This window comes from Emys orbicularis, chromosome 4 (assembly GCF_028017835.1).
Source record: "Emys orbicularis isolate rEmyOrb1 chromosome 4, rEmyOrb1.hap1, whole genome shotgun sequence".
NCBI classification, from domain to species: domain Eukaryota; kingdom Metazoa; phylum Chordata; order Testudines; family Emydidae; genus Emys; species Emys orbicularis.
Genome location: NC_088686.1, coordinates 103,028,923 through 103,045,016, shown reverse-complemented (window position 1 = coordinate 103,045,016; position 16,094 = coordinate 103,028,923). Strand labels below are relative to the sequence as shown.

The window sequence follows — 16,094 nt, the reverse complement described above, 5'->3', positions numbered from 1 at the left end:
TATTAGTGAGCTACTCACATGCACTGTACCTGCTAGTGTAGAACAAATAAGTTACATACCTATTTAGACAATTTGATAATCTGCAGTCTCACAACAATACTATCAATGGATGTCCTCTTACAGGTTAGGAGTTCACACTGCTTTGGAATCTTCTTCAGTGTTAGAGGAAAGCCAGAGCTTTCTGCTGATTACAGGGCTCAGGAGAGCAAAAAGGTTAACAGTTCAGGATGTACTTGTCCATTTTTATGCAGTGTCCTCATTTTGGCACAAGTAAGTTGCCCCATTTGTATGTTGTTCAAAGTTGATGGAAACCCTATGATTTCTTTTTGGTTCTAAGTGTGGTAGCGGGTTTTGGTATGTTTTTATTTCCCGTTCCTTGGCTTGAAGACATAGAGGACTTTTCTGTCTCCCCCTTCCTTTCTTGACTGTCCTGATTTCGCCTTGAATTTGACACTGGAGATACTGACCTACCTGCAGAGGACTATAATTAAAAAAGAAGTTTAATATATATGTGTTTTTATGTTAACAAAATAATGGTAGACATCGTAGTACAAAAAGCAGATGAGTTATGTAGTGGTACCATGCCAGTATTATTCTACATCAATCTAAGTTATAAAAAAGTAGTTAAAGACAGTAAAGGACATTATAAAGTGCAAGAGAAGCTGATCTATGAAAAATGCAATTCTTATCTTCTTCTGTGGTATTCTTGCAGAGCTTTCATTCCACTAATCTAAAATCCCATGCTTTGGGGACAACACTACATTCTTAATACCTGTTTAGGACTACTTACATCCAACTGTAATTATCTGATATTAGTCTTCACTAGCCAGACTTCTGTACCAAGATTTATGATTTTAAGGAATATAATAATCACTATTATTGTTATTCAATTATCATAACAATCCAAATACATTTTAAAGCTCTTATCTTTATCCTTTATAAATGTGTAATTAAGACTATTTTTTCTGTTCTGCGTCTTGATTAAAACTTGGCCAATGCATGAGCGTACCAATATACTTTAGTTCTCCAAGTCTTATTCTCTAATTTCCAGGTTTCTCACCTTACTAGAACTGATTTTTTAAAAAAACCTGCTAAACCGATAAAGCAGTCAACAGCCATCCCATAAATCTCAATCATTTTATTTTTACTTTCCGACAAAGTGCAGTTAACTATTGTAAGAGCACTTCTTGGGCCAGAGTCTCAGCTAGTATGAATCAGCTGATGACTTCAATGGAATGATGCCAATTTACACCAGCTGAGGAACTAGCCCTTAATGTTTATCTTTATATATTCTAATTTTTTCTTCTGGATTTTCCAAGATGTTAGGCACACAAACTACCACTGATTTCAATGGGACATGCTAGGTCTTCAAGCACTTTTGTTTCATAACAGAAATCAATTGTAAATCTTATTGCAAAACAATATTTTAAAAAGTGAATAAGAACTCACCTGTCTCTAGTTAAACACTATTTTTTCTCTTATTCTAAAAGTGTCTTAAAATAAAATGTCAGCAAAGAAAACATAAAACTAAGTAAAACTGAAGATAATTGGAAAAAAGAGTTTCTGAGAGAACACTTACAGCAATGGATGGCTTGGGGGTTATACTCTTTTTTTTAAGTGTCCCATTTGGTAAAGCACTTGAGTTATTTTTCTTCTTGTTGACCTGTGAAAGAAAAATCAAGTGGTTGGAGTAATAAACCAAGTATACTTAGGAGGTTAGAAAAGGGCCTACAATATGTCTACACTGTGATAAAAGACCTGGGCTGGAGCCTGGGCTCTGAGACTGGTGCCACGCACTTTTTAATCGTAGCGTAGACATACTGGATAGCCTCAAACACAGCTCTTCTGAGAGGCAGATAGATTGATTAAATAATTAACTGGCAAAAGTTAGACCCATTTATGAAGCTTTTTATATACATTTTTTACTTGCAAGTTTACTATCAGTAAACTTCGTACACAGCTCAGCTCTTCTGTGTGTGTTAAGCACACCTTTCCCTTATGGCAAAATCCAGCTCCTTCCTCCAGTGGGGACCCCAGATCAAATGGTCTTGGGAATAGTTCCACTGTATGGACAAGAAGGGGTTAGCATTTGGGGAGCCCAGCTCTGCATAGCTTGTGTATGTGTCTCTAGGCAGTTGGTTTGGAGGAACATGCTGATCTTGAGGAGCGTGTACTCCTCAAATCCACAAGGCATTGCCACCAACCCTCTTCCCCCACTGCAGCAGGTGCGAAGTAGCAGCAGGAGCTACCACAGCATCAAGGCTACAGTTGCAGCTGAGGAGCAGCTCTGCAGTTTGAGTGAGGAGATAATTTCTTCTCCATATCCCTATGGAACTACCTATGCAAATTCCAGTTATTCAGGGGGGTGGAGGAGCTTCTAATTCAAACAAGAATATTCTGCTCTGATATAGTCACAGCATTGCAGCTCCATATCCAAGGCTGATTCTCTGCTAAGTGGAACCGTTTCCAGAGCGGGCACCATACTGTATAACAGTGAAGACTTCAACATGCTGCATAGGAACAGTCTTCATTTTGATCAATAAATCTAAGAGACAGAGAGGTCATAGCTAATGCAGAACCACCAACATTTGCACTATGGCTTTTAGTCTCTTCAGGCCAGGGATTCAGCTGCATGCTATGAAAATTCAATATTTTAAGCAACAAGTCATCTGAGAAGTCAAAGCAATGCTTATTATAAGCATTATACCTTGGGCTTCACTATGTTACTAGTGGTTTATACATGTGTTGCTTGCGAACTATTGTTTACCTTTTCCTTCACTTCCCCCAGGATGGTTTCTTGTGACTCCGACTTACAGAATGCAGAAGGAATGTGGAAGAAAAGAATGGAGTGTCCATCAGAGATTCTTCCTCATCTGCCCATATCATCAGTTTCTTAATATCCTATTCCTTTTCTGTTAAGTTTCTGCACACACACCAGCTTAAGGGAGTGAACAGGAGCAATAGATTCTTAAGGAATTGGTATTCTGGGTCAGTCTGGTTTTGTTTCTCTTCAGAGGGTAACTGTACAGTACACAGCTCATCCTGTATCCTTGTATTTATTCAGATTCTGTACCCTATGTATAAATCTTTCACTAGGTTCCAGCGATCCTCTATGGCACTAGGTCATGTTCACCATTCCTTACCTTACCAATGTATTGCCCCCTAATAATACTTAGCACTTATATAGTGTTTTATTTGTTCAAAGTATTGCACACATACCTGTTTTGTTGGTGTACAGGGTTTGCTGCTCCCACTCTCTGTTTCTGTACCAACCTCTGAGTTGCCATTGCTGCTAACAGGACTTTCCTGCTCTTCAATCATGTTTTCCTGATTCAGTGCAGTAGATGGACTATTCAGTTCTTCTTCCACATTGCAAACTTCACCAATGTCCAGGTTGTTATTCCATTCCTTCATCAGCTCTAGGACATTAAATGGTCTCTGGACAATATGTGTTTCACCCTATATGGTAACAATTGGGTTTTTTTTTCACTTATTGATTCTAGAACACACAACGTTAGAAAATTTAACACCAAAGTAATTTGCCTATTTGCTGTAAGAGTAAGAAGTAGAATACATGAATCCTTACTCCAAGTCCTCGATCTAATTGCTAGACACAATATGTCAATTAAGAGTTCTGACTAAGGCCTGGTCCACACTAACCCCCCACTTCGAACTAACGTACGCAACTTCAGCTACGTTAATAACGTAGCTGAAGTCGAAGTACCTTAGTTCAAACTTACCGCGGGTCCAGACGCGGCAGGCAGGCTCCCCCGTCGATGCCGCGTACTCCTCTCGCCGAGCTGGAGTACCGGCGTCGACGGCGAGCACTTCCGGGACCGATCCCAGAAGATCGATTGCTTACCGCCGGACCCGGAGGTAAGTATAGACCTACCCAAAGACTTTATCTTTTTATACTTGAGTGATAGTGCCTGGAATAAATTTCTTTTGTGTGAAATAGGGCACATGTGCAGAGTAAACTAGGAATGGATTCATTTACTTAAATCTGCAATTAAATGTGGGCAAAATGGATGGCACAAACACTAAACTAACTACCTCATTTGCAGGCACAATCAGGCAGTTAAATATGTAAGTACATTGAATTGTACCCACAAAATCAGGCTGAGTTTAGGCCTTTTAAAAAAAAATCTAGGCCTTAAAGAGCTCCAGATAATTATATAGCACATAAAGAGAAGTGGGAGTTTGTATTCTGACAATTTTTAAGAAAGTGGAATCATTTAAGTTAATTGTCTGTGTTGGCTCATTTGAACACCTGTTGAGTTTAATTGGCTAGCATCTGGTGCTAATTGTGGGTAAAGAGAGTCATGGATTACTAATTGGCTGTCTTTACATTGTTTCATTTTCTTTTGTCTTCCTTTTCAGCTTTTTCTGTTCGGGTTTTAAGAGCGTGTGTTTCAGTAAGATTCAAGACACAAAATGAAGAGATGTCCAGTTATTTGTGAATAATGTAAGATGCAGTATTTCCTCCATGAAGACACCCAGCACATATCTAGAAGGACACACAGTTTCAGCTTAGTGAGCACCACTAGACTGCTGATCTTAAAAGCCTACTTGCCCAACTACAGAAAACTCAGGAAAATTAAAAGTTCATCAGTGAGAATTTTCAAGAGGAAGCAGAGAGGTCTGGAGTATGTTGATCAGAAACCACAGTGGGAGATAAAATCTGGGTTACAGTAAAAAGAATGAGTCACGGATATAACCAGGACTAACAATTTCACTAAATGCTTTTCAGTTTAACTGGTTCTGTGAACTTGAGATTTAAAAAGAACAAAAATTCCCCTCAAAAACAATTAAAACATTGAAAAATACACTTCTGCACACAATAAGGGCAAGAGAACTGGGCACAAGAAAATGCAATGGCAGAAGGGAACTCGATAGTTCAAAATATAGGCTCTGACCCTCTGATGATAAAAAGTGCCATGTATCTGCTGCAAGTGCTGAGTTCCCTCCATTCCTATAAGACTTCAAGTCATTAGGAGTTAACACAGAGCAGCACTTCTTTGGATGAAAATATGGGGGAAGTCATAACCGAGTCTTTATAAGGAAACAAACTGTATATTGCCAGGGTAGCACTCAAGCACAGGCAAACTCCTGTCAGCTGTTGAGAAAGAGCCTGTCTTGAGTCACATTATAGAAATAACAGTGGAGTCTTCAAATCAGGTTGGAGATGTAGTAAGTTGAAGAAAAAGATGTCTAAACATGTACAGAAATGCTACTGACACCACGAGGAAAGTTGACAGAGGCAGCTAAAAACTTTAAATAGACTGATAAATGTGGTGAACCCTGAGGAATTTTAGGGTTAAGAAGCTATGGAGCATTTTTTTTAAAATAACGAACAGAATAACTGTATAACCAAGCATGGGGGAGCAAGCATGTTGCCTCACACATACTTAATGTGACAAAAACACTCATTTTTATGATTTTCCATTCAGAGTGAAGTGAGAGACAATGATTAGCTAAGAGAACTCTGACTACATCTGTCAATATATAAGAGATATATTAATTAAAAAGGAGGCAGGAGCTTCTCACCCACAGCAAATGCAATATAAACATAAAATAACTAACATGGGATAAACTTGCAAGGACAGCAATAAAATCAACTAGCAAACATAGTTCATGAAAGCAGAAGGGAAAGTAACTGGAAAAATTATTGTAGAGAGCACTGTACAACTGCTTCTCTTCTTGAAATGTGTTATTAATAAAATATACTATTTTGCGTCCAGTGAAAAAATGTGGAAACCAAGTTCTGAACTCAGTTGTAGCATAAAAGATGTCTGTGAGAGACCAGCTCCCATCTCTGTTTTAAATGCTTTGACCGTCACCACTCTTTTCAAATGCATGCTCTATAGAATCACAGAAGTCACAGGGTTAAAATGATTGTCAGATGGGTCATTTAGTCTCTGTGTAAGCTGGTGAGCTATCTCACCATCCCAGGAAAGAACTAGTGCCATGCCTGAGTCTATTGCAGGCGTCTGCCTCTGGGCACAATTTATTGTTCAAACACAAAACTCGTAACACTAAAACAAAGCAATTTCCCTGACCAACACAGGATGCCGTCCCCAGAGACTTTCCCCTGGCCTCTCTCAGCCCCCAGAAAAAGGACATACCTTTTCCTTAAATACCTGGTTGGGCTATGTGACAGACAGGTAGTCCTTATCCCTTTCCTGGACGTTTTACCCTGTCACATCACTCCTTTGCATTTTTCCAGAACTGATAATGTCATGATCATTACTCCTGATAGAGATGGATCAAGTCTAGTAGTAAGTATCAGTAATAATGGCAATTCCACCAACTCCCTTGGCAATCTGTCCCATTAGCTAAGCTGTTTTATTATTTAAGTTTTCCCACATTCACTTTTTGTTATGTTCTCTTTAAGTATTATGTAATTCATTATTGGTCTCTGTCCATCTGTCTAGCATCCATTTGATATATAGGGAGAGGTTTTTTTTTAAACCCGGCATTTTGTCACCTCCTTCTGATCTACTGTTTATTTGATATAGTTGTCTGTTTTCATCATCTTAAACTCTGTTAGGACTTTAATATCTGCTCTAATTGCAGACATTGTTCTTTCTTTCTTGGCTATGGAAGTCTTTGTGCCTTTTTGTCTATGTTTTCAGAGATGGCCTTTCCACTTGGATTATACATTTTCCATCTTTCCAACCTCAGCTATTTACCATCCCCATCCCACTGGGGATTTTTCCAGTGGCTTTAGGTCGTCTCTCTACCATTTCCACGTTTCATCTCTCTGCCACTCCCATGCACCAGAAGGGAGTCCACGGAGAGTTGTGCTTTGTGGCACAGAAGCAGGGTGGGCCTCCTGTGGTGCCTCCACATCCTGTTTCCTGTGCAGCAGAAGCACACAGTTTCCAAATGTGTTCAGGGCGGTCTGCAGCTGCGACATGTGGGGAGGAAGACAGGATTAAGGACAATAAAACACTACTGTTTTTCCGTTGGTTATTTAATGAAGGGAGTGACTTCTCTGTAGGGCCCTGATTCAGCAGTCCTTCCCTATTTAGCTAAGCACTTAGCCTGAAATTTTAAAGGTATATATCTATGCATTCCAAGGCCAGAAGGGACCACGGTGAGCCTCCAGTCTGATCTCCTAAATAATACAGGCCATAAAATAGCCCCAAAATAATTCCTAGGGAATAACATTCAATCTTGATTTAAAAATTGCCAGTGATGGACCCTTGGTAAACTGTTCCATTGGTTAATTACTCTCACTGTTAAAAGTGTACGCCTTACTTCCAGTCTGAATTTGTCCAGCTTCAATTACCAGCCATATTTGTTCCCCAAGTAGGTACTTACAGACTGTAATCAGGTCACCTCTTAGCCTTCTCTTTTAAACTAAATGGATTGAGCACCTTGACTCTTTCACTATAAAGGATGTTTTCTAATCCTTTAATCATTCTTGTGGCTCTTCTCTTAACCATTTCCAATTTATCAACATTCTTCATGAATTGTGGGCATCAGAACTGAACACACTATTCCAGCAATGACTGCACCAGTGTCAAATACAGAGGTAAAATAACCTCTCTACTCCTACTCGAGATTCTCCTGTTTTTGCATCCGAGGATCGCATTAGTTCTTTTGGCCGCATTGTAACATCGAGAGCTCATGTTCGGCTGACTATCCACCACAATCACCAAATCTTTTTCAGATTCACTGTTTCCCAGGATAGAGTCCGTCGTGCTGGAAGTGTGACCAACATTCTTTGTTCCTAAATGTATATATTTGCATTTAGCCGTATTAAAACACATACTGTTTGCTTGTGCCCAGTTTACCAAGTGATCCAGATGGCTCTGAATCAGTGACCTGTAATCTTTATTATTTACCACTCCGCCAATTTTTGGGTCACCTGAAAACTTTATCAGTGATGATGTTGTGTGTTCTTCCAGGTCATTGATAAAAATGTTAAGGATAGGGCCAAGAAACAATCCCTGTGCGACCCACTAGAAAAAGACCTGCTTGGTGACGATTCCTCCTTTACAATTACATTTTGAAACCTATAAGTTAGCCATTTTTTAATTCACTAAATGTGCGTCAGTTTAATTTTATATCCTTCTTGTTTTTTAATCAAAATGTTGTGAAGTCAAATGCCTTACAGAAGTCTAAATATACTACGTCAACACTATTATCTTTAGCAACCAAATATATAATCTCATAAAAAAATATCATGTTAGATTGAGAGGATCTATTTTCCATAAACCCCTGGTGATTTACATTAATTACATTACCCTTCTTTAATTCTTTACTAATTGAGTCCCATATAAGTCACTCCATTATTTTGCCTGGGATCAATGCCAGGCTGACAGCCCTATAATTACCCTGGTCACCCCATTTACCCTTTTTAAAAATTGGCCCACCATTAGCTTTTTTACAGTCTTCTGGAACTTCCCCAGTATTCCATGATTTATAAAAAATCAACATTAATGGTCTTGTGAGCTCCTCAGCTAGCTCTTTTAAAACTCTTGAATCTGGACCTGGTGATTTAGAAAGCTTAGAAGCTTTAGTAGCTTCTGTTTAACATCCTCCAGAGATACTAGTGGAATGGAAAAAGTATTATCACCGTATGATGAGACTATATCATCTGTTTCTCCCCAAATAAAGAACAGGAATATTCATTGAACAACACTGTATTTTCTGTATTATTATTTATAAATCTACCATTTCCATGGACCAATATAATTGCCGGGATTATTTTTGTACCTAAACTATTTAAAAAACTCTTTTAATCATTGTTCTGCTCAATGTTGCAAAAACTAGCTGATTTTGGAGACTAAGTCTCGTTGAATGTCAATATGATTTAGGCTCCTAAATCACTTTGGAAGCTCAGAGTTAGGCTCCTAAGGCAGTTAAATTCATTAATTGCCTTGGGAAAGCCACAATTTCTCTGTGGCTCAATTTTCCCATCTATATAATAGATATAAATAATACCAATCTACTTTACAGGAATGTTATACGAGTAAATCAGTTACGACCTGATCCTTTAGCATCCTTTCTGAGGCAATGCCTAAATACATTTAAAAATCTGGGCTTTAAGGCATTGTATAACTTTAGGAACATGCTTAAATGCCATTGACTTAAATGGGAGTGAAGCACACCTTTATGTAATCTGCAGAATAGGGATGGGTTTAAGCATGTGCTTAAATGTTTTGCTGAAGTGGGGCCATAGATTAGATAGCAGAGGTTTTTTTAATGAAGGTTGATTTTGAGAAGTTTGTAGCCAAAAGAAATGAAAAATCTCATTCTGTGTGCGGAAGTTTATACTCAGAAAAATGCTGTGCCTCCTGGTTCCGCGTCAAGCAAGATAATGGACTGGTAATTTCACCAAAGAGAAATTGTATCACAGCACCAGAAAATGATAAAACATCCAAACTGTGGAAGAGTTCACCTTCAACAGTGCTCACAGACTGTACCAAGAAAAAAAACATTAATAGCAGGGGAAAATCCAAACCCCTTGTCTGAAAGGAAACAGCACCCTCTGCCAGTCTCAGTGCTGAGAAAAAACCTCAGACATTCTCAGTGGGCAGTGAAGCAAAACAGAGATGTAGTACCTTCGAGCTGAAAATATACAGTACTAGATAGAAAGGAAATGGAATATAGGTTATGTGCAAATATCAAGGTTGAACAGTTGATAGGAAATTATAGGATTGCACTAAACTATGCACATAATAATAAACTATATTGGTTCTAAAAATTCCTGAAGAGAATTATATCGACGATGTGCAAAATATAATGTACCAGCAGATCGTTTAAACACAACATCCTAGTTGCCATACAACTACTCGCCTTCATCTGACCTTAACAAGATTCCTCTATTCCGGTGTCTTTTTTGCCTATTTTTTCAGATGATGAAAAGGGAAAGTGAAAAGGGTTGGGAAAAGCAGCAAAATGGTGTATATCAAAAATAATCAAAACTAGAAATAAAATTGTATTAATAAGTATTTGTAAATAATTAATCAGCGATCCTTTGCACAGCCCACAGCCAAACTACATATTGTCTGAAACAGACAACAGATAAACCTCTGTGGTAATTACTATCTAAAATTGGTCTTGAGGCTTGTTGATTTAACTGTAAATGCAATGTAATTCTACAATGAATTTTGTTTATTATTTTGCCACATTTATCTTTGACATGTCACTTTTTGTTATGCAGGATAACTTGTGACTGTATAACTTTTGGGTACAGGTGGTTGAGATTTTCTGGTGGGAAATTGTAATGCCAAATGCATTAACTCTTATGCAGGAACTCATGTGTCACTTGGCACCGAGGGGTTAATTTTTAATTTTTTTATGCACTACAAATCTCTACATGATATTGCACTTTCATGTTACCCATCTGGACACTTCAAAAATGCTATCAAAGCTGAAGCATGAAGTAGAAACTAGTGGCCTGATTTTCAGTACTGAGCACCTACAACTCCCACTGAAGTTAAACAGGAGCTACAGATCCCTCAGACATCTTAAGGAACACTGAAGACAACACATAAGTAGTATCACTTATCACTGAAAGTCCTCACTTCCTCACTCTACACTCCTTAGCAAATCTAGCGAGTTTCTTATTGGAAACTGAAAAACATTTAACTACTCCTCTTCTAACGCCACAATATCAGAGCCTCATGTACAAGAAAACAAAGGTTTGGGGCAAATTAAATAAATAGTTTACTAATAAAAAACAGTTGCAGGACTCAGGTCTGAACAGAGATATGCATAGTCTCATCTACATTTAAGGAAACAGCCATGTTAAATGCACCCATTTTTTAAACAGAGTCAGTTAACACGGGTATTTTCTTAGAGGTCAGTTATGCGTTCCCACAGCTTAATTTATAAGAGTGGTGGTAGGAGAGAGATTGCTGTCTGCAGCACTACTGGCTCCAGAGAGTTTTGTCATGAGAGAACAGCTTTACATTATGCTTGGAACCTTGTACCTGGGGTTCTGTTAAATCAGCACATCCCCTGGTCCCCACTTTTCAGTACACTCGTCCTTGACAGAGGAGTGGTTGTAGATGCCTTCTGTAACTACACTCCCCTGACCAGTGGACTTCCTGCAGCTGGGGGGTTGTTGTCAGGGTCTGTGATAGCAGAAGCCAATATGATCTTGGGCTAAAAATCCATCCCATTATCTATAAAAATCCAAACTTGACAGAATCTGGGTTATTGCCCTGTGCTGAAACTAAATTTGCAGGTGTTGGACACATAATTACTACCAGTAATTATAAAAATAATTTGCACAGGGTTTGTTTGTGGAAAATGCATAGCTAGATCTGAGAAAAACTAGTCTCCTACTTACTTTTTAAATGAAGAATAACACAGTAAATTAAGTCTAGTGTTCGAGAAATGTATAGTATGAAAAGGAAAGGTTTATTATGAATTAGGGGAATGTTCTGTTTGAATTTTGTAGCTCTTATACATGATTTACACTAGAACTCCACTAATGTACAGTTTGGTAAGCCACAAACCAACAATGAAAGCAGATTTCCAGGTCCACAGTTTACTGACGCACAGAACAGGGAGGTTCTCTTGGTATGTCAAGGCAGAATTAATATAGGTGTCATCACACTTCACAGGCCACTGAGAGAGTGTCAGGGTCAGCCATGGCCCTGCCCCAAGAATTTACATGACAGTAGTTGATTGTCTCCTCTGAGATCTCCCTGCTCAGCTAGAGCAGGGCCATTTTATTGCTGCTGGAGTGGCTCTGTTGTGGCTGAAGGAGTGATGAGAAACTGGTAGCTCATTCTGAGTAATGTATAGAGGTGTTCTACCTCCCCTACAGAGCCAATGATTCTTAATGAGCCTCAGGTGCCTCTGTGTCCTCTTAGCATTGAGCCCAGCTGCAAGAGCAAATAAAGATGGCTACCACTACTATTTTGTTGCTATCGCCCCATCTCCATCCCCTCTGCCTGACCTTCCAATGAGCTGCATAATGGGGTGTATGTATTTTGATAACCACCTCAGTATTTAATATTCTCATAGTGTAGATTAGGGGTCAGCAACCTTTCAGAAGTGGTGTGCCGAGTCTTCATTTATTCACTCTAATCTAAGGTTTCACGTGCCGGTAATACATTTTAACATTTTTAGAAGTCTATAATATATAACTAAACTATTGTTGTATGTAAAGTAAATAAGGTTTCAAAATGTTTAAGAAGCTTCATTTAAAATTAAATTAAAATGCAGAGACCCCTGGACCGGTGGCCAGGACCTGGGCAGTGTGAGTGCCACTGAAAATCAGCTTGCGTGCCGCCTTCGGCACATGTGCCATAGGTTGCCTACCCCTGGTGTTGATGTTCTGCATCATAGTGCAGTGATAACAGAACTTAGAGAATAGGTTTGGAACTCCTAGGTTTTCTTCCTGGCTCTATAACTCATTTGTCTAGGGAAAGTCACTTTTTCTCTGTGGCTCAATTTGCCCATCTAAAAAACAGGCATAATTATATTGACCAACATTACAGGAATGTTGTGAGATTTAATCAGCTAGGACCTGATTCTGTACTTCCTTATGGAGATGAAACACCCTTTGAAGTCAACATAAATTTGCCTGGGTAAGAAACACAGTCTCAGGTCCTGGTAAGAAACTAAGGGCCTTATCCAAAGCCCACTGGAGTCAGTGGATATACTCCTACTGACTTCATTAGGAATTGGATCAGACTCAAATAGGAGGCTATGTCTGTTTATTTATTGGAAAGGACAGAGGTGATACAGCATGCATGGCTGGAAGGTCAAAATTCAGTTAGAAAACAAATAAAATGGGAAGAATTTTTTGTAAAAAACTCAAAACTTACTGTTATCCACAGGTTATCAAGCAATTCATTAGCTGTGATTCGGTGGGCAGGATCTACTCTCAGAAGTAGCTGCAGTACATGTTTAGCTATAAAAAGACACTTTGATAAATCTCATTTCTGTTAATTATAACAAACCCAACACATCTCCCAAATGTCTCTGAATGCTTTAATTCAGCAGAGAATATTTTACTTATAATGAGATTAAGTTAGTTCACAAAATCATTTAAGTGAATTTTTTTTCTTAGACTCAATTTTACTTTTATGAGAAAATTAGTTAAGGAAGTCCAAAATACTGTAATTGTTTGCTGAGTTCATTGTTGTATTATTGGTGTTTGTTTTGTCAGATAGTTTAGTACTTACCAGCCTCACTAACTGTTTGCCAGATTGGATTAATAAAGTGCAGTTCTCCTTTCTTTATTAGTTCAAAAAGTTTTTCTTCTGAGCTTGCTATAAAGGGTGGGTCACCACAAAATCTACAACAAAAGTAAAGTCAATTAATAGATTCTTACCATTGTCCACTGATGGAATAACAGGTACGCAAGATAAAACAGACCAGTATGACTGGAGAAGGTTCAGAAGGGATCTACAAGAATGTTTCAAGAGCTGAAAAATATACTTTACTAGGAGAAATTAAGGGGTTTATCAAAGAGCAGGTTAAGAGGTAACTTAATCACAGTCTCAGTCACAATCCACAAAGGGAGAAGATGACTAATATCCCATAGATTTTTAACCTGGCACACAAAGGTGTAACAAAATCCAATGGCTGGAAACTGAAGTTAGAAAAATTCAAAATGGAAATAAGGTGCAAATTTTTAACAATGATAATAAACTATTGAAATAATTGACCAAGACATGTGATTGATTCTCTATCAGTTAAAGTCTTTAAATCAAGACTGGATGTTTTTCTAAGGCCTGGTCTACACTAGGAGTTTATGTCGAATTTAGCGCCGTTACATCGAATTAACTCTGCACCCGTCCACACCACGAAGCTATTTAGCTCGACATAGAGGTCTCTTAAATTCGACTTCTGTACTCCTCCCCAACGAGGGGAGTAGCACTAAATTCGACATGGCCATGTCGAATTAGGCTAGGTGTGGATGGAAATCGACGCTAATAGCTCCGGGAGCTATCCCACAGTGCACCACTCTGTTGACGCTCTGGACAGCAGTTCGAGCTCGGATGCTCTGACCAGCCATACAGGAAAATCCCCGGGAAAATTTGAATTCCTTTTCCTGTCTGGGCAGTTTGAATCTCATTTCCTGTTTGGACAGCGTGGCGAGCTCAGCAGCACTGGCAACGATGCAGAGCTCTCCAGCAGAGATGGCCGTGCAATCTCAGAATAGAAAAAGGGCCCCAGCATGGACTGATCGGGAAGTGTTGGATCTGATCGCTGTGTGGGGCGATGAGTCCGTGCTTTCCGAGCTGCGATCGAAAAGACGGAATGCAAAGATCTATGAGAAGATCTCTAAAGCCATGGCAGAGAGAGGATACAGCCGGGATGCAACGCAGTGCCGCGTGAAAATCAAGGAGCTGAGACAAGGCTACCAGAAGACCAAAGAGGCAAATGGACGCTCCGGATCCCAGCCCCAGATATCCCGTTTCTACGAGGCACTGCATTCCATCCTAGGTGCGGCCGCCACCACTACCCCACCACTGACCGTGGACTCTGAGGATGGGATATTGTCGACGGCCGCTTCCTCGGACATGTTAGCGGACGGGGAAGATGAGGAAGAAGATGAGGAGGACGAGGCAGTCGACAGCGCTTACAAGGCTGATTTCCCCGACAGCCAGGATCTCTTCATCACCCTTACAGAGATCCCCTACCAACCGTCCCCAGCCGTTAACCCGAACACGGAATCAGGGGAAGGATCAGTCAGTAAGTGTTTAAAACATCTAAACATTTATTTTTTACAGAACAGGAATATTAACAATATTAACAATGGGTTTTGCATGATTACTTTGCCCTAGGCGCTTAACGGTTCAGTCCCTGGCAGTGCAACTACTAAAAAAAATCTAACAATGTCCGGTTTAGCATGATTGTTCTGCCCAAGCCGCTCTACTGTTTAGTCCCTGCCAGTGCAGCTACAGTAAAATCCGGTCTATATGTCCGGGGATAGAGCAGAAATCCTCCATGGACATCTCCACGAAGCTCTCCTGGAGGTAATTGGAAAGCCTTTGCATCAGGTTCCTGGGGAGAGCGGCCTTATTGGGTCCTCCGTAGTAGCAAACATTTCCGCGCCAGGAGACAAGCAAGTACTCTGGGATCATTGCCCTGCAGAGCATGGCGGCATACGGCCCTGGTCTTTGCAGGCTTTCCCGAAGCATCCTTTCTTTTTCCGTCTCTGAAATCCTCATCAGAGTGATGTCGCTCATGGTGACCTGCTTTGAATTAGGTAGGGGAATGTTAGTATTGGGACTGCTTGCCTGTTCCTTTACAGAACTGTAACCGGCGGTTTACAGCCACGCGGTGGAGGCGGGAGAGGGGCAGCATACAGGGATCTTTCCCTGGGACAGCCGCGAGGGGGTGGGACAGGGGCAGAGTTCATGCTTGCCGGATTGCTGGCAGCAGGGACTGGCATTGCTTTGAACGTGAAAGGAGGCCAGTGCTATTTATTAAAGTTTTAAGCAGCCACAAGTCTACGGCTTACCATGTCGGCCTGCTACACAAATTCCGGTGTCCTGCCCCGCTTCTCTGATGTGCACTGCAAGACCCCAGGCACTGAATGCGAAGGCTGAAAATTCGACCTTGTCCTGAGTGCGCATGTGATAGGTGCTGTGCATGGTCTTGTTCACAGAGAAAGACTATGTTCACAACTAAATTTATCTTTCTGAGGAATTCACTCCCTTTTTCCCATTCCCACAGCTGCGACTGTCTCCCAACCCAGCCTGGCATCACACTCCCAGAGGCTAGCGCAGATTAGGCGTAGGAAGAAGAGGACACGGGAGGACATGTTCTCGGAACGTATGGGCTGCTCCCGAGCCCAGGCAGCCCAGCAGACCCAGTGGAGGGAGAACTTGTCCCAAATGCACCGATCACACATGGAACGGGAGGAGAGGTGGCGGCAGGAAGACCAGCAGGCGACTCAAACGCTGCTTGGACTAATGAGGGAGCAAACGGACACGCTCCGGCGCCTTGTGGATGTTCTGCAGGACCGGAGGCAGGAGGACAGAGCCCCGCTGCAGTCTATCTGTAACCGCCCTCCCCCCCCACCAAGTCCCATACCCCCCTCACCCAAAGTCCAAAGAAGGAGGGGCGGCAGAGTCCGTGAAAACTCTCACTCCACCCCTGCAGAC

The 16,094-nt window shown here is 40.6% G+C and overlaps 1 protein-coding gene across 1 annotated transcript in view; it reads right to left on the bottom strand.

Annotated features, from left to right (window-relative positions):
* Window positions 1-313: 313 nt before the first annotated feature.
* STK33 (serine/threonine kinase 33) overlaps window positions 314-16,094 on the bottom strand; it is a 45,154-nt gene continuing 29,373 nt past the window's right edge. The window contains exons 9-13 of the mRNA XM_065404115.1: window positions 13,161-13,273; window positions 12,801-12,886; window positions 3,220-3,459; window positions 1,580-1,663; window positions 314-481 (exon numbers count right to left, since the gene is read on the bottom strand). Of these exons, the coding sequence (XP_065260187.1) occupies window positions 314-481; window positions 1,580-1,663; window positions 3,220-3,459; window positions 12,801-12,886; window positions 13,161-13,273 (691 nt within the window). The remainder of the gene's footprint in view (window positions 482-1,579; window positions 1,664-3,219; window positions 3,460-12,800; window positions 12,887-13,160; window positions 13,274-16,094) is intronic.